This window comes from Lithobates pipiens, unplaced genomic scaffold (assembly GCF_037356315.1).
Source record: "Lithobates pipiens isolate NorthernLeopardFrog02 unplaced genomic scaffold, aLitPip1_a1.2 Scaffold_8, whole genome shotgun sequence".
Lineage (NCBI taxonomy): Eukaryota > Metazoa > Chordata > Amphibia > Anura > Ranidae > Lithobates > Lithobates pipiens.
In genome coordinates, this window is record NW_027507903.1 from 469,985,445 (window position 1) to 470,011,386 (window position 25,942).

At 45.0% G+C, this 25,942-nt stretch overlaps 1 protein-coding gene across 1 annotated transcript in view; it reads right to left on the minus strand.

Moving 5' to 3' along the window:
• The window catches only part of SLC15A5 (solute carrier family 15 member 5), an 81,368-nt gene extending 55,702 nt beyond the window's left edge, over nt 1–25,666 (minus strand). The window contains exons 1-3 of the mRNA XM_077468615.1: nt 24,445–25,666; nt 15,316–15,538; nt 9,513–9,682 (exon numbers count right to left, since the gene is read on the minus strand). Coding sequence (XP_077324741.1) covers nt 9,513–9,682; nt 15,316–15,538; nt 24,445–24,805 — 754 coding nt within the window. The 5' untranslated portion in view covers nt 24,806–25,666. The remainder of the gene's footprint in view (nt 1–9,512; nt 9,683–15,315; nt 15,539–24,444) is intronic.
• Nucleotides 25,667–25,942: the final 276 nt, after the last annotated feature.

A 25,942-nucleotide genomic window follows, 5' to 3' on the forward strand; every position in this document is an offset into this window, starting at 1 on the left:
CTACCACTAGGCAAACAAGGCAGCCGCCTAGGGCGCACTGCCGCCTAGGGCGCCCGGCCGCTAGTGATCTTACTCCCTCTTTCCCTCAGCAATTAACTTGACAAGCAGCCGCTCTGCTCCCGAGTTCCTCCATATAGTATCAGAGGCGCCAGTGCAGCGGCGGCGGGGTACTGTATCCATTATAAAGGAAGTAAAGAAAACATCCCCTGCGCCGCTGCACGCCCCTGATGATCACAGTGCCACTGCCAGTGAGTGTGACCTGTCTGTACCACCACACGCAGCGCAGGTCTCTATTGTTCCCTAGCGGCGGCGGCGGCAGTGAGAAGAGGAGGGGAGAGAGCTTGGACAAAGAGCAGAGCACCGGCCCGCCCTGAAGTGCTTGCCTGCAGACAGTATACATGGAACCGGCCGGATGAGATGGAAGCCCCCGGCTGCATGTAAGTTCGGGATTGACGCGAATTTCCCCACCCTCCTTCTCCTGGACTGTCAGGATACTTTGTGAGGACAGGAAGCAGCGCTGCTCTGCTTGGAGTGAGGTTACCATGGCGTGCACAGGCAGTGAAAAAACAGCACCCAGTAACCTGAATTTTTAAAAAAACTTTTACTGCTGTCAGGTTCATATTGCATTATGTGCAGAGGGGGACAGAGTTGTGTGTGGGGGGGGGGGGGGGGTTAGAGGGACAGGACAGAGGTGTGGGGGTGGGTGCGTAGAGGAACTGATGTGCTGGGGGGGGGGGGGGGGGGGGAAGAGGAGAAAAGATATGTGGGGGAAGGGGTTACAGAGGTGGGGGGGTACAGAGGAAAACAGGTGTGTGTATGTGTGTGGGGGGGTTACAGAGGAAAACAGGTGTGTGTGGGGGGGGGGGGGTTTACAGAGGGGAACAGATGTGTGAGGGGGGCAGAGAGGAACGTGTGTGTGGGGGGAGGAGGTTACAGAAGGGAACAGATGTATTGGGGGGTCAGAGGGGAACAGAGGTGGGGGGGGGGCAGAGAGGAACAGATGTTTGAGGGGGCAGAGGGGAACAGATGTGTGGGGGGGCAGAGGGGAACAGATGTGTGGGGGTGGGGGGGCAGAGGGGAACAGATGTGTGGGGGGGACAGAGGGGAACATGTGTGTGTGTGTGGAGAAGGAGGTTACAGAGGGGAACAGATGTATGGGGGGGGGGCAGAGGGAAATGTGTGTGGGGGGGGGGAGGAGGTTACAGAGGGGAACAGATGTATGGGGGGACAGAGGGGTAAGTGTGTGTGGGGGGGGAGGTTACAGAGGGGAACAGGTGTGTGGGGGGTGATTACAGGGGAACAGATTGTGGGATACAGTGGGGAACACAGGTGCAGGGGGGGTACAAAAGATAAACAGAGGTGCGGGCAGGGTACAGAGGTGCAGGGAGGGTATAGAGATAAACAGAGGTGCGGGGAGGGTACAGAGGTGAAGTGGGGTACAGAGGTATGGGGAGGGTACAGAGGTGCGGGGGGTACAGAGAAAAGCAGAGGTGCGGGGAGGGTACAGAGGTGCGGGGAGGGTACAGAGATAAACAGAGGTGCGGGGAGGGTACAGAGATAAACAGAGGTGCGGGGAGGGTACAGAGGTGCGGGGAGGGTACAGAGATAAACAGAGGTGCGGGGAGGGTACAGAGGTGCGGGGAGGGTACAGAGATAAGCAGAGGTGCGGGGAGGGTACAGAGGTGCGGGGAGGGTACAGAGATAAACAGAGGTGCGGGGAGGGTACAGAGGTGCGGGGAGGGTACAGAGATAAACAGAGGTGCGGGGAGGGTACAGAGGTGCGGGGAGGGTACAGAGATAAGCAGAGGTGCGGGGAGGGTACACAGGTGCAGGGAGGGTACAGAGATAAACAGAGTTGTGGGGGGGGGGGTGCAGCGAGGAACAGGTGTTCAGGGGATTGATGAAGCAATTGGGGTGATCTGAGGTGCTGAAAATACAGGAATTGGGGTGATTTGAGGTGTGCAGGTTCAAGTTCACCTTTGTGAAAAAATAATAAATGCAGATCTTTTTGCAAAATGGTAAAAAAAATGTGCATTTATTATTATTTTAGTCATTGTCAGTGTATCTGTCTGCTCGTATGGACAGGCAGTTACACAGTTAGCCTGGTGTGGGCCTGTGCTTCACGGGCTGAAGAAAAGGTGGAGAGGTGCTGCAAAAATCTCCCCCCACCATCTCCACCATATACATGGGCATTGAAAAGGGGTGGGGTCAGGGGCAGAGCTAATGGGGGGGGGGGGCGCCAAAATGAGGTTTCGCCTAGGGTGTCAAAAATCCTTGCACCAGCCCTGGTTGCCATAGTAAGATGTTTTCGGTATACGTGGCCCATGCATCATTGGACAAAAAGGTTTTTTCCCACTCCCCCAGGTACAAGTTGGCGTATGAGGGCGCACAACATGTGCCCATAGCCACCCCTTGTGCCTGGAGGTAGTGGGATCCTTTAAACAAAAAACATTATGCCTCAGTATGAAGTCAAGCATTAATAAAATAAAGTTGTTGAATTTCCATTCAACAGTTGACCTTTGTTGCAAGACACGTTGTATTGCCTTTATTCCTAAATCATGGGGAATGCTATTGTAGAGTGATTTGTCGTCTATAGTTACCAATATTGCTGTATCTGGAATTATCAAATCCTCCAAAATTTGCAATAAATGAATGGTGTCTTTAGTATATGATGCTAATTCTAAGACATGTGGTCTAAGATGATCGTCTATGACCTGGCTGACAGCCTCCGAGATGCATCCATTCCCCGAGATGATGGGTCTTCCCGGGGGATTCTGAATGTTTTTATGTACTTTGGGTAATGCGTACATTGTAGGTATTCTTGGATATTTAGTGCGTATAAAATCCCACATCTCCACGGTAATGGCACCATCTCTATAGGCTTCATCAACCAGGTCGTAGAATTTTTGATTATATTTGTCTAAACAATGCGCCGAAATTCTACAATAGCATTTCCGATCATCAAGAATATTTAGGCACATGGCTTCATACATGGAATTATCCATTAAAACGATGTTACCCCCCTTGTCTGATTGTTTTATTGTAATTTCTACGTTGTCTTGGAGTGATTTTAAAGCATGTTTCTGTTCTAAATTAAGATTTTTTGGTTTACCCTTATCCTTTTTCATTTTTTTGATTTCTTTGGTTGTCAGTTTGACAAATAATGCTAGGGCTGGATTAGAGCTCAAAGGAGGAAACTTATTAGATTTTTTTCTTATACACTTTTTTTTACCACAGATGAAGAATTATGACCAAGGTCTTCTTCTGGACTATCTTCACTATCAGTCTCCTCTTTCCAATCCTCTAAAGCTGATTCATTTTCCTGCAGCAGCTGGTTAAGGCCGCGCAGAGCCCTAAAATCAGCTGCTGTAAGATTAGGTGGAATGACTTCCTGTTGTTTAGATTGTTTACTGTATAAACATTTAAAAAGTACCTTACGTGCAAATAAATTGATGTCTTTGATAACTTCAAAGTCATCCAATGATTTATCCGGGCAGAACGACAGCCCAAGTGAATTTGGAACCTTGATACGGTGGTAAGCTATGATTTAGGAACCTCCTTTTATGATAAATGCAATGTTAGGGGTTAGACTAAAATATTCCTTGGTTCCTTGGTTCTCTTTGCCTTAGGTTCCTCAGACAAGACTGGGGCTCATACAACGTAATGTTTCCCCATCTGCTGGGCCATTGGACACATATGTAAAGGAGCTTTCCATTCCCATCCTTTGTTGAGTCTGTTTGACTCCAGGGCTTTGAGTGCGGTGACATAGTAGCAGACCCTCACCATCTTCATTTATTGGTTCAACTTTCTCCCCTTTGGCCCGTTTTTTCCGTCTTTGGGACAGTCGCCAAAACAAGAGAAAATGCCTTTTATGGCATAAAAAATAAGCATGTGAGTATTCAAGTATTGGGATTTAAATGTATTATGCTATGTTTATAAGTGTATTTTTCGAAATATTTATTGCTTGTTGTGTGTTCACAGATAGTGGCTTCCCTGAAGAAGAAACTATTAATACATACTTTTCGAAACGCCTAGGTAAATAGCCGCTTGCTCTGTTGCATAAAGTTTACGCATGTGGTATTATTTTATGCTATATACATATGTCAGCACAACATTGTCATTTTATGGATTTCTTTGTTATTGTAAAGTTTTTTGATATTTGTAATAAAATTTATATTTTTATATACATCTAGTATAATTTTTTCTATATTGCCTTAAAAATCCCAAATAAATTTGAGGTGTCAATCAATTGTATTTACTATTTCCGGGATGATGGTAATAGCATGCCACAGCTCATGAGTCCAATAAATATTTTCAATAGGGTCTCACAGCATATGCTCACGGTAGACTGCAGGAGAAGGCTGGAACAACAAGGATACAACAAGGATAGTAAAGGGATAAGGCAGAGGCCAAGGCAACTAGCAGACAGGAACAACAGAGTACACGCCAAAGTTACAGGGTCACAGGCAAACAGGGATAGTCAGGGACACGCCAAAGGGTCAGGGTCACGAGCAGACAGGAATAGTCGAGGAAACAGGAAGCCAAACACACAATGAATACACAATGGTTGATGGCTTGTAGTGCACAGGTTAATATAAGGTTCCCTGATAGGGCCTGGGGTGGAGCCAAGCTTAGAGAGGTTATAAAAACAGCCAGGTGAGAGTGGCTGGCCTCTTAGTCTGAACACATGAGGAGAGGTAAGCTGACAGAGAAAGATTACTGCATAACCATGACACAGAGTAGTCGCGTATGCAGATGATTTGCTTTTTTGTGTCTCCAACTGTAGGATAACAATTCCAATTATACTAGAGGAGCTGAGTAGATATGGAAAGTTGTCTAATTTTGAAAAAAAAAAGTCCAAATCCGAGATTTTGAATATCACCATCGCAAGGGAGGAACAACTGGCAATTCAACCGAAATTCACTTTTGTATGGTGTAAGGAGGGATTGGGGTACTTGGGAATAAAATTTACTCCATTCTTGGGGACTATGTTTGAGGCTAACTACTTACCAGTGCTTAATAAGATTAAGGAACATTTAAAAAACTTGAGATATAAGCCTCTCTCATGGACAGGTAGAATGCCTTAAAAATGAATATTTTACCCAGGATGATTTACATTTTTCAAATAATTCCAATACCAGTACCTCAGGTGTATTTTAGGAAATTAAGGTCAATGGTACTAAAATATATATGGGTACATAAGCATCCTAGGATTGCATATGCAACATTGGTGAAAGAAAAATGGGCAGGGGGACTAGCAGCACCAGATTTTTTGAGAAATATTATCAGGCGATCTCTGTCTCCCGGATTGCAGAGTGGATGCATAAGAAAAAAGTTGGGTAAATATAGAGATAATACAAAGTAGGGTAGATATGCGAAAGATGGTTTGGATACCATGGCAATATCAGGATTTAGCTACTAGCACAAACTAGCACAAGCATCACTGGGAATACAACTCACCATTAATGTCTACACTGGGCACAAACTATTTCAAACCAGGGAAAGAGGAACACATATATTTCACTAGATGGGCAAAAGAAGAGGAAATATTAGTAATAGAATATATACGTATGCTGAAATCGTACATAAATGAGGAAATAAGCCACTAGACAAATGGAGGTATGCACAATTAAAGCACTTTACACAATCACTACTACAATCATTGTGGGGAAAAGGACACATGAGGTTAATAGAGAAATTATTTTGCTCCCCACTTTGTTTAAATCGAAGCATATCAAAAATATGTTTAAATAATAATATATAAATAATAATTTATATAAAATTTTGATTAAGGAAGTAGAACCTGAATTTCCCCCCTATCTGGGAAAGTGGAAGGAGGAGATAGGTTTTCTTAGAGATGAAGAACATAAAAGGAAAAACCTTAGGACAGCTTGTTTCTTGTCAAGCGATATAAGGAACAGTGGAAATGTGCTATAAACCTCTGGCAAGATGGTACATGACCCCACAGAGATCGCACAGGCTTCGGGCACAGGGCCCCCAATTGTGGTGGGAATGCACAAAGATACAACCTTACTGAGGGAGATTTATAGCAGCGATCCATCAAATAACGGGATAACGGATTCAGAATGACCCCTGGGAATGTCTATTTCACAATACCAGAAATACGGCGGCCCAATATAAGAATACTTTAGTCCCATACCTCCTAAATGCAGCTAAGGACCTGATCCAGAGCTTGTGGAGAACCCAAGAAGCGCTGAATATAGAGTGGATAGTAAGAGTGGAAATGGTAAGAGCCATAGAGGAAACAATCCATACAGTAGAGGATTCATTAGAGACATATTGGAACATTTGGGGAAAATTTAGAGAATTTAAAGAATCAGAAGGGTGGAAGGATTTTACAGAGGGTTATGGGTCAAGGGGGAGGAGAGGAGAGGAGAGGTGGTTTTCTTTTTTGGGGAGGGGGGAAAGGGGAGAATAACGCATATTGTAAGCATTGTATGTAAGAAGGAATGTTGACATAGCAATGCAATTTCTGTATATGTATTTGTGTATCTTTTGTTGCATAATAAAAGAGAGAATAAACAAAGAAGAGTGGGTGATGTGTGGCTTAAGCTTCTAACATTGGGCATAAAATGCCAGCACAGTTCAAGCCCCGCTCAACCTTGCTAAGAGGTTATGGTGAGTATTTTGCAGATCTCGCTTTTTGTCACAAAGGTTTGAAAATTGAAAAAAATAAAACAATAAATACATTTATGTATTTATTGTTTTATTTTTTCAAATTTCAAAACCTTTGTGACAAAAAGCGAGATCTGCAAAATACTCAACATGCCTCTCAGCAAATAGCTTGGGGTGTCTACTTTCCAAAATGGGGTCATTTGGGAGGTTTTGTGCTATTTTGGCATTTCATGGCCTCCGAAACTGTGATAGATAGTGAGGAGTGCAATCAAGAATTTACACCCTTAGAAAGCTTGAAGGCGGTGATTGGTTTTCAGGGTCCCGTACGCGGCTAGGCTTGCAAAAAGTCTCACGTGTGAGCAATATATCATTTTTTTTTCTAATTTTTCAATCACTTGTGACAAACAAATTAATATTCAATGGGCTCAACATGCCTCTCAGCAAATTCCTTGGGGTGTCTACATTTTTTAAAAAGGAGTCAATGGGGGGGGGGGGGGTTGTACTGCCCTGCCATTTTAGTACCTCAAGAAATGAGATAGGTAGTCATAAACTAAAAGCTGTGTAAATTCCAGTAAATGTACCATAGCTTGTAGATGCTTTAGCTTTTACGCAAACCAATAAATATACGCTTATTGAATTTTTACCCGAGACATGTGGGTGAATACTAAACAAAAAATCAATCAGCGCTGAACACAATAAAATAAATGTAAAATAAAATGGTGCAAAAAATAAATGCAGCTAGAATACTATAGGTCAAAATACCAAATCCCACATTACAAAGTAAAAAGTAACAGTACAGTGCAAATAAACATAAAAAATCAATGAAATCAATCCATCAATATAGTGCATATACAAATACAAAAGTCTATAAGTGAAAAAAAGAGAGTGGGTGAATACATTTTGGCCTAAATGTATGACTTAAATTGAGTTTATTGTTCTTTTTGTATATAACAAAAAGTAGAAAGTATAATTTTTTTTTTCAAAATTTACAGTCTTTTTTTCATGTATAGCACAAAAAATAAAATTCCCAGTGCTGATCAAATATCACCAAAAGAAAGCTCTATTTGTGGTAAAAAAAAAAGGAGGGCAGGGCAGTGCCAAATTGTAAAAAGTGCTCTGGTCATTAAGGGGGTAAATCAGTCCAGGGCTGAAGTGGTTATAGTAGTTCAGCAGCCTCCTGAATAATAATATGGCAGAGCCTCCCATGTAAGGATACTATATGAAGCCTCCTGTAAATTAATTATGAAAAATGTTCATTATGTCATTTACTGTGAGAAAGCTCCTTACTCTCAATTATAATTTTCCTTGATTTTGGTAGGCAAGCAGCTCATGCAGAGTTTAGTTGCAAAAGCATCCTATTAATCATCATGTTAACACCCTACATTATGCCCTCCTTACATGTTTGCTATACATGAACCATCACTTGTGTGATGCAGGAGGGAAAATCTTGGTAGCTTCTGGTACCATCTGAGAAAATCTTGTCTACTTGGCCATGGCGATTTACGTCACAGAAATATGTTCTTCAGCAATGTGGCAGTTTTCCCTCATGTGTGGACATTCTGTCTATTACTGGGCCAATACTAACAATACTACTAATATTAACAGTACCACCATTACTAACAACACTACCAATACTACTAATGCTAACAATACTACCAATCCAACCAATACTACCAAAATTGGCAACACAACCAGTACTACTAATTCTACTAATACTATCAATACCAATAATACCACCAATATGGCCAGTTTTACTAATACTGCCAATACTAATAATTATACTAACAGTGGCGTAACTAGAACCTTCAGGGCCCCGATGCAAGAAACAATGAAGGGGCCCCCCTGAACCCCAGCCAGGGCCCTTCCCTCCGAGTCCAGCGGTGGAACTCCAGGGCGTGGTCACAGGTATGACCTTTGTGAGCCCTGTAGTTCCACCACTGGCATCAGTAGTTTTTTTTTTTTTTTAGGTGCCCCATTGGGGGACTGTCCCTAGGCAGGATGGGGTCCCCGTCCCCAGAAGAGATGAGGTCCTTTTCTCCATGGCAGATGAAGTTACTGCCCCCAGGTGAAAAGGGGTCCCTGTCCCCAGGGGAGATGGGGGTCCCTGTCCCCACGTGAGAAGGGGCCCCTGTCCCCAGGGGGAGATGGAGGGGGTAAGTAATGGTGTGTGGGGGATGGGGTCCTCTCACTCACCATGACCAAGCTGCAGGCCGCGCACTCATCCATGTTGGCCTGGGCTCCATCCAGTGTGCTGGACGGGCGATCAGCATATCTCCCAGAAAAACCTTTCGTCATCTGTGTATGACGGGGAGGAGGGGGGCTGGCAGACAAACCTGCAGTGTCCTCCGGGGAGCCAGCTCTCATAGGGCTGCACTGCATCTGTGTGCTTAAAGTTTGTTTACCCGGGAGAAGTATGCAGTGCAGTTTGGGTGGGACTCTGGCTGGGGAGAACAGACATCGGACTGAGCGACAATGCATAGAGCAGGAGAGGGGTACTCTGAGGAGCCAGCCGAGGACACAGGTCATGCGGGGAATGCACAACTAAAGAGCAGCCAGTGCGATAGTCGAGCATGGCGCTCTGCTAGTCACCCTCCACCTCCAGCCACCCATGTGCATGGTGCACTGGTACCCCTAGCTGCCTATGCTGCTGCCGGCCATATGTAGAGGGGGCTGCATGGGCCCCCTGCAGCACAGGGCCCAGTTGCGGTCGCGACTGCTGCACCCCCTATAGTTACGCCCCTGTATACTAATACTATCAATGCTACTAATAATATGCTAATCACACATTATGGTCCTTCTGTGTGCAAACTGGAATCACATAGGATGGTGTAAATGGTCATAGTGAGGTACTGTGGGTTAATGGAAGATGGACTGACCTTTCACCGGCTGGTAGATGAGCTCATTACGCACCATGTGGATGGTGATTAGTGCCATAACTACTGACACGAAGGGGATAAGGAATCCGAGATTCTTCGCCACCGACTGCTGGATATAAGAAATCCCCAGAAACACAACCAGACAGTTCACATTCACCAACCAATAAAACCTGCCAGAAACAAGAGTATTATTATTAATATTCTATCTACTGACACCCTTGTTATAGTCACTATCATCACCATGATTATGATTGTCAAAATTATTTTTACAACTATAGCTGATCTTAGCAGTCATTTTCATACTGAAACAAACATTTCGAACAAAATGTTTCCAGTGTATGGCCAGCTTAAAGTGGTCGTAAGCTTCAGACATGAAAAAATGAACAAAGCACATCCCAGCACATCCCTCTATAGTGTGTAGTAGTCTAAATCCAAAGGACCAAGCGTGAGTCACTTCAGACAGTTTTTCCTGAAACAAGAGCCTTGATGGCTATGGCCAGCCCCACTTCAGCACACAAGCAAGGCATTCATAGCCTTAGCTGTGAGTATTTTAATACCAGCCTGTAAGACTGTGTAGAGGTGGGTGTTTCCCTTCCCTTCAATCAGATATTAGGGAACTCATGTGTTCTAGATCCCCACCCCCTGCTGCCAGAGCTGAGAAAAATGTTTTGATCTGTTTTGAGTGATCTACAGATGAAATGGCTGCAGATAAACAGGTACAACTTATGTAGGGGGATTTGTTTCATTTCTGTGTATCATCTGAGGCTAGTCACTTCACTAAGCATTAGTAAAGGTTTACAACCACTTTAGCTATGATACCTGTTAGACGGCTCAATCATATGCTTACACACAGCACACCAGTTGTAACAGAAAAGTGAAAATGAAATGTCTGTCTGACTGCGAATCTGAGATTTCAGTTAGGATTTAAATGTTACCATACAGAGAAGGCTCAGTTCTCAAAACGTTAACACAAGCATAAGGCTCTCTAATTTAATTATGTATACCGCCCCTGCCCTGGCTAAATTTAGTGTATAGCTCTGTAGTAGCCAGCTGAGCTGCAATTTACTTTTTAGGTCTGATCAGGTTTATCCCTAAATCTTGTGACTGATTGATTCTGCCATTCACTGGAATATAAATAGTTAACTGACCTTAGACAATCCCTGGAAGGCTGATCCAGAATGTGTAACTAGGGAGAAGATTAATGTTTGGGAGAATCTGATCAGTTCTCTCTTCTCCTGGGGCTGTGCCATGGGAGGGGAAGCGTATGTGCTGTGTTGCAGAGAGTTACCGTTACTAGGCCTCAGCGGGTGCCCTGTGTTGGGGACCCAAAAGATGCTACCTGTAAAGGCAGGGTTGGAAAAAGGAAACTTTCACTGAAGAGTGTTGCAGAGGAGCTGGTTGGGAGCTGCCACCTGCACAGTGGTGGTGTGTCCATAAGAGCGCACAGGCGCGACCACCTCTCTCCAGCCACCCCCTCTATTACCAATAGATAGATTCATGCATTTCATGAATCTGTCTGCGGCCGCCACTGCCACCCCCTTTTCAGGCGCCGGGTGCCAGAATTACAGCGGCATGGGGTGTTTTTGAAGCACCTGATTAGAACCATAGGCTCTAATAGGCATTAAAAAAGTTCACCCAGCTGTGTTAGAAAAGCAAATTAATATTCACTTTCCTAACACTGAACCGTCTCTCCGCTAATCAGTGGGGCACAGTGGCAGCATTTGATGGGCACAGTGGCTGCATTCGATGGGCACAGTGGCAGCATTTGATGGCACAGCGGGAGCATTTAATAGGCACAGTGGCAGCATTTGATGAGCACAGTGGGAGCATTTGATGGGCACAGTGGCAGCGTTTGATGGGCACAGTGGCAGCATTTGATGGCACAGTGGCAGCGCTTGATGGGCACAGTGGTTGCATTTGATGGCACAGTGGCAACGCTTGATGGGCACAGTGGCTGCATTTTATGGGCACAGTGGTGGCAATTGATGGGCACAGTGGCTGCGTTTGATAGCACAGTGTCTGAATTTGATGGGCACAGTGAGGCTGCAATCGATGGGGATTTTTTTCAGTTTGTTTGTGCCCCCCCCCCCCAAAAAAAAAATGTTGAGCACCAGCCGCCACAGCACTTGGACATTGTAAATAGGAGCCTTTTACCATAACTTCAGGTACAGGAATGCTCACTGAGGAAGCAATGCCAGAAGTTGCTGCTAAGAACTATGACTTCTCTCTTAGGGTTTCAGATTTGCTGGCTGTACCCTCTTTTTTTGTCAGCATTCATTTTGAAGCTGCTAGTGAGGGGCCTAATACAGTTTGAACAAGGGTTTTTCTGGGAAGATTTTGTGCCTTGAGTATCCTGCACACTCAATCCCTGCATTTGTTCAAGATCTGCAATAAATCTTCAAAAGACACAGACTGAGCCCAAATTTGGCAGTGTGATACCATAGCAGATCACTTACAGACTCTGCAGATCCAAATCACCAGATCCAGATCAGGCAACACTGTAAGCAGGCTCCCATATGTCAGTGCATCCCCCAAGTGAGTCATCAGGCCCTTCTTCTTAGAGACCAGCCTTCTTCCTGGCTCTGTCCTGCCACTTGGCACAGCTTCCTCCAGACCATGCAGGACAGCTTTAGGATCACTTCAGCAGACATTAGGCCCAACCAGTCTATTGGGCCTAACAGCAGAGCTCCATCCACTTGCACCTCCAAGGCCTCAGCCCAGAGAAAGAGAGCGAGCACGTGGCCTGTCCCACATATTTATATCTCCCCCAGCACGCACCAGTGGCATAAACCTCTTACTGGACTGGCTGAATAAATGATAAATATTCATAACTTAGTTTTGTTTGTGATATCTCTTATTATGACCAGTGATACAAGTGACATCTAGTGGTGATAGTGAGAAATCACAAGCTAACTTAAAGTGTTACTAAACCCACAACAGTACATTCAGTCTGTATATGCAGAATAGCAATAGTTAATCTTCTGTACTGTGTAAAAAGGTTGTTTGATCCTGTAAGGACATATCCTCCCCCTCCTGAAGGGTCATGCGTGGCAAGGCCAGATACGACACAGTGAGGGTAGTACTGCTGCACATGCTCAGTTTGGTCTCTAATGCTGGAGAGAACATTTCCTTGTTTGAGCTGAGCTTTTCAGGTCACGTGGTAGGACATCACACATTTGGGCGTGTATACAGATCCTAAATAACAGCTCAGTCCCTCCCTCCTCCTCCATGCCCAGTAACTAAAAAAGAACACAGTGGGTGGGATGTCACATCTTGTTTCATGAATGTTCTGCCTACCATAACAGCATGAGGACACAGGCTGTTGTGGAAATATCCTCCTACCTGAACACTGTGGTATACAGATCAGCTAAAAAGGTATATAATGGCAGTATTTGAATGTAAAAAGATTTATAGGCATAGTAGCCCCTGTTTAGGACAAGGGGGCTACATAAGTGTCCTTTTTATTTGTTAGCTTTGTGAATTGAACCCAATGCAGGGTATAGTATACTATACATAGGAGAGACCAGCACATTGTGTATCACACCATATAGAGAGATTGGCATGTTGTATGTCACACCACATAGGGGAGAGACCAACACATTGTATATCACACCATACAGAGGTAGACTGGTACATTATATATACGTAACAAGCATTTTTGTCATGAAGCAATGAAAGACTTTTGGTCATGCAATTTCTCCTTTTGGCCACAAGATGGAGATATGGAGATTTTGACTTGTTCTTCCAGAAATCTGAGAGACAGAGAGGACACTGGGGAAAAAGGGGAGTTTCAGGAAGGGTTGAGGAGGCTGGAGGTAATTTCAGAGGAAGAGAGAGAGAGAGAGAGAGTCTAGGAGCCCAGAAAATAAAAAAAATCACGTACCTGGTGGAGACTGGAATGTGATAGAGGCCTCCCTTGCTTCTCCCGCCTACACTCCTGAAGGTGGAAACAGAAAGTGTAAAGGCAAGGAGTGGCACAAGTGCTGGTGATGTCCCCTCTGAAGGTGGGTAGAGCTGGCAGTCACGCTCCTTGGAGCAGGGAGTAGAAGCAGCTGGGCACCAGAGCATGGACAGGAGCGAAACTAGAAGAAGAGCAGTAGTCAGCAACAACCGGGCAGCAGGATACCGAATCAGCAGGCAAAACAAGTCCAGAGGGCAGGCCAAGGTCGGTAAAAGGCGGGCAATGTGGTACCAAGTCAGCAAGCAGATGAAGTCCAATAAACAGGCCGAAGTCAGGATACCAGGTAACAGAGTAAAGGAGCAAGCAGAGGGGAAGTCCAAAGTCGAGCCGGGTCATATACGAACAAACAGGAGCAACGGATCAGGACTTGGTGGGTCAGGAAGGAGCTGAAGATCATCCAGCACTTGTTTGCAGTGACAGAGCAGTTTAAATAGGCCACTGGGTGCCAAGTGCTAATTGGCGTGTGCACGCGCACACCTGCGTGCATGTGTCGGCACATGCACACTCGTTCGCGCACCAATGTGCACATGCGTGATGAACTGGCATTGCGGGCATTATGTTGGTCCTTTGCTTATGAATATTAGCATGTGTGCAATGTGTATGAGCATGAGCAGGTATCCGCACTGGCCTTTTAGTGGTGGAGGTCCGGTTTACCTTACAGGCTCCGACAGGACAGTGCAGAGATAGAGTGAGGTGACAACAACTGTGCCCAACATTGTCAATCAGAGAAAGAGAGAGCCTGTGTCGGCAGAAACCTCCAGCTATTTGGGGGATCTCCTCATCTACAGAGTCCAGAGACGGAGGGAGGCCATGCCATTGGAAGCTACTACAATGTGGAAAAGCAGTTCTGGGACCGGAAAACGTGCTGCCTACCAGAGTCGCCCTAAGCAACCTAAGCAAATGGACGCCTGATTGGAGGGGCAACTAACAGTGTTACCGGAACTGGTGAGCGGCCCTTGCAGCCACTACTTGCTACCATTGCTAGGGAATAAAGCCACTAGGAGCTACTTAACAGTGACCCCATAGCTCTAATACTGCCTGCAGGCCTTACTGATGGCCACGTGTGCCAACATGAACGAGATCCAAGGAAAGGTAGGACTAAGGACTGTCCCTAGTTGTAACTACCTTGAAGCTCTATCTGCTGACCAGTTAAGGCGGTGTCCTGCCCCTGTCCATTCATATGAGTGCACTCAGAGCTAGTATAGAGCTGCTATCATTCTGAATGCATTCAGAGTTATTATATATTGGTTTTAGCCAATGATATAGAAGTGTACTGTTGTTTTTTTTTTTCTCCTTTACAATTTTCTACTTGGTTATAGTTCTTTTACCCTGTTTAGCCTGTATCTGAATTTGACTGATCTGTTGTTTAATCTGTTGAAATTGCCATTTATGCTAATCTGCATTAATAGATCAATCAAGTTATCCCTAACCTGGTGTGTGTGTTCTTTTCTACTGGCAATACCCTACAGCTAGGTGAAGGGTATTTTTACATTTGTGGTGTTACTTGGGCTTGCAGAACGTGTGTCAGAGTAGCTGACAGCTGAGATTGTTCTTGGAGTCGAGACGTGGAATAGAAACCCCAAATTACCTAGCGGCTGCTTTGGGGGTAGCGCTACATATATTACACCATATATAGGAGAGATCAGCACATTGCAAATCACACCATACAGAGGAGAGATGGTCACACTTTATATCACAGATAGATGATTGTATATCACACCATACAGAAGAAAGACCAGCTCTTGTATATACAGTGGAGAGACCAGCACATAGTATAAAACACCATGCAGAAGAGAGACTACTGAATATAGTGTAGAGGAGAGTTTATTGCTTGTCACTGACCAGTTAAAGAATGACATCATTTCCTTCTGTCTGTAGTCTTGCAGGCCGTAGGCGCTGAATGGACAGACAATGGAGCGAATTCCTCCAGCTCCAATTGCTGCCATTATTAATCCGGCATAGAATAACAGTGTCTGGTGTTTCTTGGCCAGGGTGTGGGCAATATGATGCTTGTCTATGTAAAAATCTTCAAAAGGAAATGCAACTACAGGCAGCATGACGTTTCCTGTGGAGAGAAGACATGAAATGACCTGGAGGCCGCAAGTGGCTGTGCAAATCACACTAAAAAGGAAGAAATCGATTTGTTTTTAGGTCAATTCAAACCAAAATCATTTCATTTTCTACAGTTCTTGACAATTGGAACCTCACACTGACTTCTAGTATCTCTTGAGAACTTTTGTGTATCTCAGCACACTCCACACTGGAATTTTCAGCTCCGTCCAACTGTTGGAGCCATCATAAAACCAAATTATTATTTATAGAGGAATCCGGCTGTGAGAGAGTGAAACCTTCTTATGTGCTGAAGGAGGGAAGACACAACTATCTGCAAGGAAATATCACCATTGTGGGAGGGGAAGAGACAACTATCTGCAAGGAAATCTCACCATTGTAGGAGGGGAAGAGACACAACTACTGCAAGGAAATCTCACCATTGTAGGAGGGGAAGAGGCAACTATCTGCAAGGAAATCTCACCATTGTAGGAGGGGAAGAGACACAACTACTGCAAGGAAATCTCACCATTGTGGGAGGGGAAGAGACACAACTACTGCAAGGAAATCTCACCATTGTGGGAGGGGAAGAGACAACTATCTGCAAGGAAATCTCACCATTGTGGGAGGGGAAGAGACACAACTATTGCAAGGAAATCTCACCATTGTAGGAGGGGAAGAGACACAACTACTGCAAGGAAATCTCACCATAGTGGGAGGGGAAGAGACACAACTATCTGCAAGGAAATCTCACCATTGTGGGAGGGGAAGAGACACAACTACTGCAAGGAAATCTCACCATTGTGGGAGGGGAAGAGACAACTATCTGCTAGACATGTGCATTCGTTTTCGTCCGAATGCATTTTCGTCCGAATTTCAGGTATTTTCATTTTCGTTTTGACAAACGATAACGAAAGTGCAGATTCCGAAAAACGAAAGATCCGACATAAATAAATGCTTTTTTTCGTTTTCGTTGTTACAACAGTTCGATATAGAATAGGAGATTCGAAGTGGCCGTTCGATATAGAATAGGAGATTCGACGTGACTCCATATGTCTATTGAACCTGTGGTCGAATGTGCCTAAGTTTCGTTTACTTCTATTAGTCCTATTATATAGAAAAGCTTCGACAGAGAGTAAATATTCGACATAGAGAGAACAGAATCGACAGAGAGAAACGATACTGGAATTGGGTGGGGGAAGTAAATTAAAAAAAAATAATGATAATATTCAACGGGATCGTTGCACGTTTAAAATAATATTCGACGGGATCGTTGCACGTTTATAATAATATTCGACGGGATCGTTGCACGTTTATAATAATATTCGACGGGATCGTCGCAACTATACGACACTGCAATCGTACATTTCGGCAATCGAATGCTCCGCCTATAGGCTATATAGTTTAGCAGCTCCATCGAATCTTCTTTATCCATTCGACAGATACCATAAGCCTTCCAAGACAGATTCGACCGTAATTCATGTGGATTTTCGGACGAATGCAATTTTTGCACGAAAAACGAAATAAATAAAAACGAATTTCGGGAGTAACTAAATAAATAAAATTTACGGACGAAAACGAAAAAACGAAACGAAATATTCTAGTCTGCACATGTCTACTATCTGCAAGGAAATCTCACCATTGTGGGAGGGGAAGAGACACAACTATATGCAAGGAAATCTCACCATTGTGGGAGGGGAAGAGACACAACTATCTGCAAGGAAATCTCACCATTGTGGGAGGGGAAGAGACACAACTACTGCAAGGAAATCTCACCATTGTGGGAGGGGAAGAGACACAACTACTGCAAGGAAATCTCACCATTGTGGGAGGGGAAGAGACACAACTATCTGCAAGGAAATCTCACCATTGTAGGAGGGAAAGAGACACAACTACTGCAAGGAAATCTCACCATTGTGGGAGGGGAAGAGACACAACTATCTGCAAGGAAATCTCACCATTGTGGGAGGGGAAGAGACACAACTACTGCAAGGAAATCTCACCATAGTGGGAGGGGAAGAGACACAACTATCTGCAAGGAAATCTCACCATTGTGGGAGGGGAAGAGACACAACTACTGCAAGGAAATCTCACCATTGTGGGAGGGGAAGAGACACAACTACTGCAAGGAAATCTCACCATTGTGGGAGGGGAAGAGACAACTATCTGCAAGGAAATCTCACCATTGTGGGAGGGGAAGAGACACAACTATCTGCAAGGAAATCTCACCATTGTGGGAGGGGAAGAGACACAACTACTGCAAGGAAATCTCACCATTGTGGGAGGGGAAGAGACACAACTACTGCAAGGAAATCTCACCATTGTGGGAGGGGAAAAGACACAACTATCTGCAAGGAAATCTCACCATTGTAGGAGGGGAAGAGACACAACTACTGCAAGGAAATCTCACCATTGTGGGAGGGGAAGAGACACAACTATCTGCAAGGAAATCTCACCATTGTGGGAGGGGAAGAGACACAACTACTGCAAGGAAATCTCACCATTGTGGGAGGGAAAGAGACACAACTATCTGCAAGGAAATCTCACCATTGTGGGAGGGGAAGAGACACAACTATCTGCAAGGAAATCTCACCATTGTGGGAGGGGAAGACACAACTACTGCAAGGAAATCTCACCATTGTGGGAGGGGAAGAGACACAAACTACTGCAAGAAATCTTACCATTGTGGGAAAGGCAAGGACACAAATGACTTCAGGGAAATTTCAGCATTGCTGGAGGGGTGGGAATTAAAACCATTGATGGAAAAATTCACCATTGTGGGATACTGCTTTGGGAAATCTGATCATTGTGGATGGGGCACATGCTCTCATGGGGTCATTTCACCAATAGAGACTTTGACAGATATAGAAAACCAAGGAGTGATTCAGCCTATCACTGCCTTCTTTAAACTGATTTTTTTATCTTCTAGTGAGGAAGAGTGTGCTTTAATTAAGTATGTCCCTTTGTGGAGGTGTGTTCTATGAGGAGACCTGCCCAGGAGGAGGTGTGCTCTGTGAGAGGTCTGTCCACTAAAGAGATTTTTCATCAAGAGCTGACAGCCATAACTAGCAGGTTTGCTATTGTATAAAGTAACCTACAATGTGTCACTGTGAACTACTACTGTTCAAAGATGAAATGTTGTAGCCATAGACAACAGTAGAAAAGAAGCGATACCAAGTGATACCAAGTGATACCTTTCATTGCCTGACTTATTTTTGTTGCCTACAAAAGGGAGCACTTACATTTTCACATTCTTATCTTTCAATGGTGAATACGTGTAAAGACATAGTAAAATATGCAGTGTGGATATGGCAGTGTGGTAGATGACTGAAGACTGAGTCAAGGATGAAGGCTGCGATGTTGCAGGAAAGTCACCCATAGTGGTGGAGGCATTGCAACTCATTTACTCCACCTGACATTAGGTGCATTTTCCACTCTTAAAGGTTAAGTTCACCTTTTGGAGCATGTTACACATTACACCCATTTATAGGGTAACATGCTCCATCTAGCCTTGCCCTATCACCCCTCCACCCCCAACCTTGAACCCACTTTCCCTATGGCAGTGGGTGGGAGATTCTCTCCCTGCACCCGCTGTCACATTTTGAAAATATCATGGCTGTGCAGGGCTTTGCTCAAACGAATGTGTCATTCATTTGCAGAAATCTGTAAATGAGAAACAATAATTCCCATCTGCCACCATGGCTTGTAGTTCTCCATGGACCACGAGCTAGGGTGACCACATTTCCAAACTGCCATTTAGGGACCCCCCCTTCCTAAAAATCAGCTTGTGCTGTAAGGAATAACGGCACAGCTGGGTTGGCGGGTGTGCGCTTTACCCAGAAGCACTGATCACGCCCCTCAAAAATGGCCACATCGCCACTTTACTCACTGACAGTACTTGTCCTGGCCAGCCGAGACCCGTTTTACCTTGTTCCAACGCGGGCTCTACAGTGATTACACACAAGAGGCGGGATTTATGATTTCTCCAATCACAAGCAGGGGGTGGGGCTTGTGCCTCTCTACACATTCACGGCCAGGACAAGTACTGTCAGTGAATAAAGCGGCGATGTGGCAGCCTTTTTTTTTTAGGTGGAATCAGATCAGCCCTGGGGGTAGGTGGCAGTGTCAGTTTCATTCCGGGACACTGTATTGTCTTGGAATGAATGTGCCCGGGACAGACCTGAAAAATGCGGGGCTGTCCTGAGCAGTCTGGGACACCCTAGTCCATTCACACTGCCTACACCTCTGTAATACAAAGCCCATACAGAGGTAAAGCAACTGAGCTGCAGGCAGTCTGTGCAGGAGCCTGACATTGAACCTGTGATTGTAGTTGCAATGCTCTGCAATCTCCTCTGAAACAAAATAAACAAAGCACAATTTTTTCCTGCAAAAATATGTGAATTTCATTCTTTTTTTTTTTAAAGTGGACTTAGCCTTTAAAATGTTTCTGAACTAGTCATGTTCTGATACTGAAAAGCGTTGGAAGAAAATCCTTCCTACTGCATTTGTTTGATTAGCTGCGCTTTTTCATTCAAGTTTATTCAACAGGGTCTCCACAACGCATATAACAAAAACGGGGGGGACTTGTTAAGTTGTATGTAGGCTGGGAGTAGGACTGAGGTATCCAACCTGAGAGAAATTGCACACACAATCCTTTGTGTTGTATTGTATCCTGTATATTTTATTTAGGTTATGAAAACATAGGCACTGGTATTCAAACGATCAGTGAAAAATGTAGCACTAAAAATATAAAACAATAAACAATTCCTTTAAAGCAAAACAATATTAATATCTCGAACGAGAGAAGTGAAGAATGTGAACTTTTTGATGACTCAACAATGTGATCTTGTAATTGGGCATTCCCTGGAGCTCTTTGGATTCTGTGTATCGTTTTGGAAATCTGCTGATCGGGCTATCCTCGCTTGATTGACTCGTCACTGACATTCGAGTCCACTATTTTCGGTAAGAGTGTATACCAGGTCCGGACTGGCCATAGGGCAGACCGGGCATTTGCACGGTGGGCCGGGCCGCCCACTCCGTGGCCTGACGATCAGGCCGCACAGCAGGAGGTAAGCGGCGACCGCAGCCTGATCGTGGGTAACACAGGCCACGGCCGCCGCTCGCCTACCGCCATGCGGCCATGCCTGTGTCATGCGGAACTGGCGGCTGCATGGGCTGAGCTGTGCAGCTCTCTCACACACAGCTCAGCTTCAGAGCCGCGCTGACAGTTCCGCTCTCCTCTTCCCCCCTCGCTCTCCCTCCCCTTCTCATGTCGGCAGCAGGGGAAGAGAAGGCTTTCCTGTATGTTTGTTTTCCCTCCCCATTGGCCAAAACAGAGGGCCAATCAGAAGAAACTAGAGGGGCATCATGGGAAATGTAGTCCCAGAGATAGGTGGCACCATTGGTCTCAGCAGGTAGCAGACTACAGTCCCCAGCATGCACTCTGCTGGGGTGAAAGAGAAAACCCAGAAACAAGCTGAGGAGTGCTTGTAGCAGCTACTACAGGAGACATGGAAAACGAAAGAGAGGACTGTGCTGGGGGAACTAATAGCCCCAGCACCACCAGAGAGAGAGCTACGCTGTACCCACACCACCAGAGAGAGCCACACTGTATCCGCACCACCAGAGAGAGCCATGCTGTACCCGCACCACCAGAGAGAGCCACGCTGTACCCGTAACACCAGAGAGAGCCACGCTGTACCCGCAACACCAGAGAGAGCCACGCTGTACCCGCACCACCAGAGAGAGCCACGCTGCACAGCACCACCAAAGAGAGCCACGCTGCACAGCACCACCAGAGAGAGCCACGCTGCACTGCACCACCAGAGAGAGCCACGCTGCACTGCACCACCAGAGAGAGCCACGCTGCACCGCACCACCGGAGAGAGCCACGCTGCACCACACCACCAGAGAGAGCCACGCTGCACCACACCACCAGAGAGAGCCACGCTGCACCGCACCACCAGAGAGAGCCACGCTGCACCGCACCACCAGAGAGAGCCATGCTGCACCGCACCACCAGAGGGAGCCACCCTGTACCCGTGCCACCAGAGGGAGCCACGCTGTACCACACCACCAGAGAGAGCCAGGCTGTACCTGCACAACCAGAGAGAGAGCCATGGTCTACCGCACCGCCAGAGAGCAGGTCAGTGTCACTGGGCCATGGACACAATAGGAGACAGACAATACTGGCATTGTATGGCCACAATAGGACTGGGACACTGTAATATAAAAGGGGACTGCCCTGTAAAGGGGCACTGTAATCATTGAAGTGCCCCTTTTTAGTGCAGTTCCCTTTATATCACAGTGTCCCTGCACATTACAGTTTGGAGGACTGACACCAGCCACCCCCGCTAATGTCTACCGAAACCCCCTCTCCCCCCCCGGTCCCTGGAAAAGTTGGCTGCTCAGTCTAAAATGCCCGGGCCTATTTTTTGTCCCAGTCCGGGCCTGGTGCATACCCCTTATCTCGGGTGGAGGACACACTATCCCTGATGCTCTACATGCCTGCTGAGGCCTTTGTACCCCACTTTTGAGCAACAACTTTTCGTGGTGGACTCCATATATGTTTACCATAGGATTGTTTCACCTTTGGGACTTTCTCACCTGTGTTTCTACTCATTATATACATGTTCTGTTTTATATTAATTTTATTTGAGATTGATTTTTATCACAAAGTTTTTATTATTTACACACAATACTTGATATTTTGTTCAATGCTTATTGTTTTATATTTTTAGCGCTACATTTTTCACTGATCTTTTGTATTGAATTTATGTAGACATTCTTATGTATTAGCTGTTCATTTTTCTTCACTAATTGAGTTAGCGCAGTAATATCCCCATATCCACACTGGTATTCAAACAACAGAGCAGTGGATGTTGATATAGTTTACAATTTAATAGTTAGTAATGATACTGTATTGCAAGGTAGCATTATAATCAGGCCTAGACTGTTTTACTGAAGGATGGCTTCCAGTGGAGGGGCAGTGAACTGCAGGTTACTGAGATGGCTCTCTATGCTGCTGAGAGGGGATCCCCACTTTACTGGTTGGAATACTGGAATGTCTACACTACAAAAGCCTTGTCCCTGCGCTGACCCTACTTGGGCAGGAACCTCTCCCTGTCCTGTTCACTCTCTGTGACAAGCAGGGTCTTTATCCCTCACTTACCACATGCTCCAAATGGCACGGGCACCCTAATTTATGGAGTACAACACCAAGATGGCTGCCAGAGGTCACCAGAATTTGCAGCATTCAATCAGACAGTTCCAATTTCCGTCTAAAGACTCCACTCCATCTATATAGTGTCACCTACTGGATGGAGGGAAACCTGCTCCTGCCTACATGCATCTGATATGGTTTCATGTGTAGGTGATTCATCTGCCATTTTTTAGGCACAGTAACACCATGCGTGAACAGTACTTTGATCCCTCTCTTTGCTCCATGACAGACATAAGGATCAGGTCACCAGAGTGGGAAATAGTGGCTTCCATTTGCACAGGGTTTTACAGTGCAAGTAATGACATACAGTATTTCCGAAACTTTGCCAAGGTTCAGGGCATGTTTTCTAGATATTCACTTAGGTAGACAAATCACACTGCTAAGAACTAATGACTCCTGTGCATTTTGGAAGTCAACTGGGGACCTACATTGCTGGGGAGACTAACTTCATGGACCTTTCCTCCACACTCCACTCGTGAGGAGATCAGAACAGGGCAGAAGGCCAATTGATTAACGTTCTGTACTTTGCAGCACCCCTTTGAGTGGTTGCTAACCCACTTTGCTAACTTTATATAATCCTCTGTGTCTTGTTATGCTAGGTTCTCCTGTCTCTGTATTTTATAAAAAAGATGCTGTTTATACCTGTTTGTAAAGCACTGATTGGCACTCACATGACCCACCGCCTCTCTGCTCTCCCTGTCTGACAGCTGCACTGGGCGGGACGAGATTCCCCCGCTGACGTCAGTCGGGACAAGAGGAGGAGAGAAGGAGATAGCCGGCCGGTGAGCGCCAAGACAAGACAGAGACAAGAGTACCTAGCATAATGAGACACAGAGGATTATATAAGATTTTCAAAGTTATTCCAACAGTAGGAGGGGGGAAACTGTCACTAGCTGACAGGCAGGGAGGGAAGGGGGAGAGAGGACAGAGGAGAGACGGGGAGCTGCAGATCATGGAGGCACGTAAACTGACCATGGTATCAGGGCTCAGCAGCCATGATAAACCGTGGCCAGTTTACAGGGGGGAGGGCATAGTGAGGAAGGATCAGCCAGGTATTTCAGGTGATACAGGGGGCCAAATTACACAGCAGAGGCACTGTGCTGTATAACATGCTTTAAAGGAACAGTATTTTTGTTTTTTTGGGGGGCGGGGTTAACAAACGCTGTAAGTCAACAGAGTTATCACCAGGAAGCAACAGGTATTCTGCTAGACATAAGGAAGAGGATATTATAGTATCCACTGCTCATGAGGGACAGAAGATTATATCACCCAAGTGGAGACACATTTCCTCTGGACAGGGAGAGAACATCTATTGCCTATATTTTAAATCCTCCAACATGACCCATTTTTAGGAGACCTGCTCTTATTATGGCAATCTGATCAAAACGAACAGGTATTGAAGCAAACCCATTAGAAGCATTTACTGCAAAGCCCAGATGAATTTATTTGGAAAGAGGAGTGGAGCCCAAAAGCAGAGTATTTGCACCATGATGAAGTGGATCATGATGTAGGGTCAGATACTTCCAATAGGGAGTTAAAATATACATTTAGCTGTGAACAAGATGATATTTTGCACCAGGATACATATATTTCATACCAAGTGCTATAGCTAGTCCATATTGAATTTCCAATGGTCACTTTGCAAGAACATATAGGCTCAGTCATTTACACAGTATTTAGAAAATTTCAGGATTACCTACCTGCAAAGTGTAGTAATGTGCAGATGTAGATTATTTTTGTTCTTGCATTAATTAGCTCTGCAGCCCAGCCAACAAGGACAGGCATTAGCGTGGAAGCACCAACAAAGCAGAGGTTGGCAATGGCTGCCTGGTGGTGCTGGTACCCGAGCTTCAGCGTACAGAACAGTATCATGTTGCACACAGTGGCAAAAAAGGTGAATCTCTCACACAGTTCAACCAACAACATACATATGATTGGCTGCAGGCTCTTTCTGGCCAGAGATCTTGATGACTCCAAATTGGCATCTCTCAGAGAAAATCTGCTACTGTCTCTGTGAAAAGACCGACTCCGCCGGAAATAGGAAAAATCTGTAAGAGGCATTTTGTTCCAACTGGATCATGAATAACAAAGTCGAAATAGAGGATCCATTTTATTCCACACATAGAAATATATTTCCAGTATGTAAAAAAAAGTGTCCTATCTGATCTGTAGGGTAGCGTCACCAGTATTTGATTAGTATTGATAATACAGTATGATGGTAACCAAGTCCATACCAAATATTGTATACTTCCTTGCCTTGTTTTCTGGTGCCTCGGAGAGATTTTATATCCCCTAGTCTCATATAATGATAATTCTGTAGGGGATGCTTTATTTTTCCTGGTCTGGTATAGCAATACGCTGACCCATAGGAGATGTTTTATTCCTTCTGGTCCAATATTGTAATACTAAGATCTTGAGAAGATGTTTTATTCCTTCTGGTCTAGTATGATGATAATCTGAACTGTAGAACATGTTTCATTCCTCCTGGCCCCATATAGTGATGCTCTAATCTGTAGATGATTTATTCCTTCTGGCCCCATTTGGTGCTCTAATCTGTAGGAGATGATTTATTCCTTCTGGTCCAGTATGATGACACTCTGACTTGTACAAGATGTTTTATTCCACCTGGTCTGATCTGGCAATTCTCTGATCTGTAGGAGATGTTTTATTCCTCCTGGTCCGAGATGGTGATACTCTATTTTGTAGGAAATATTTCAGTGCAGCTCCTTTCAGCGGTGCCCTTTCTAAGTATTGTGTGCTCTTCCTTAGTGCTCTGAAATGTTTCTGGCTCTGGAATTCCACACATTGATAATAATATTTCCCCCATATGTCACACATTGATGCTAGATTTTTGCTTTGCCCAATCTAATGAGCATGGTAAACAAGTCTAATTTACTTGGATAGCAAACCAGAACTTTACTGGTAAAGCTATTAACTGATTTCCAGTTATTCACGGCTAAATGAAAGATAAGAGGAACATGTTTTATTCTTTATTTAGGTGTTTTGTACTGAACTCTGTATAGCAGGTGTATTTACTGTTTATCCGGTATTACACAGTATTACACACAGATCAAATAACATGAAATGTAAAGGTTGATGCTCACATTCCAAGAGAGGTTAGTGGCCACAATCTCACTGTGTAATCACTTTTTTTCGTGTCGGGCTAGCCTTTTACTAGCATGCACAACTCTGCTGAGA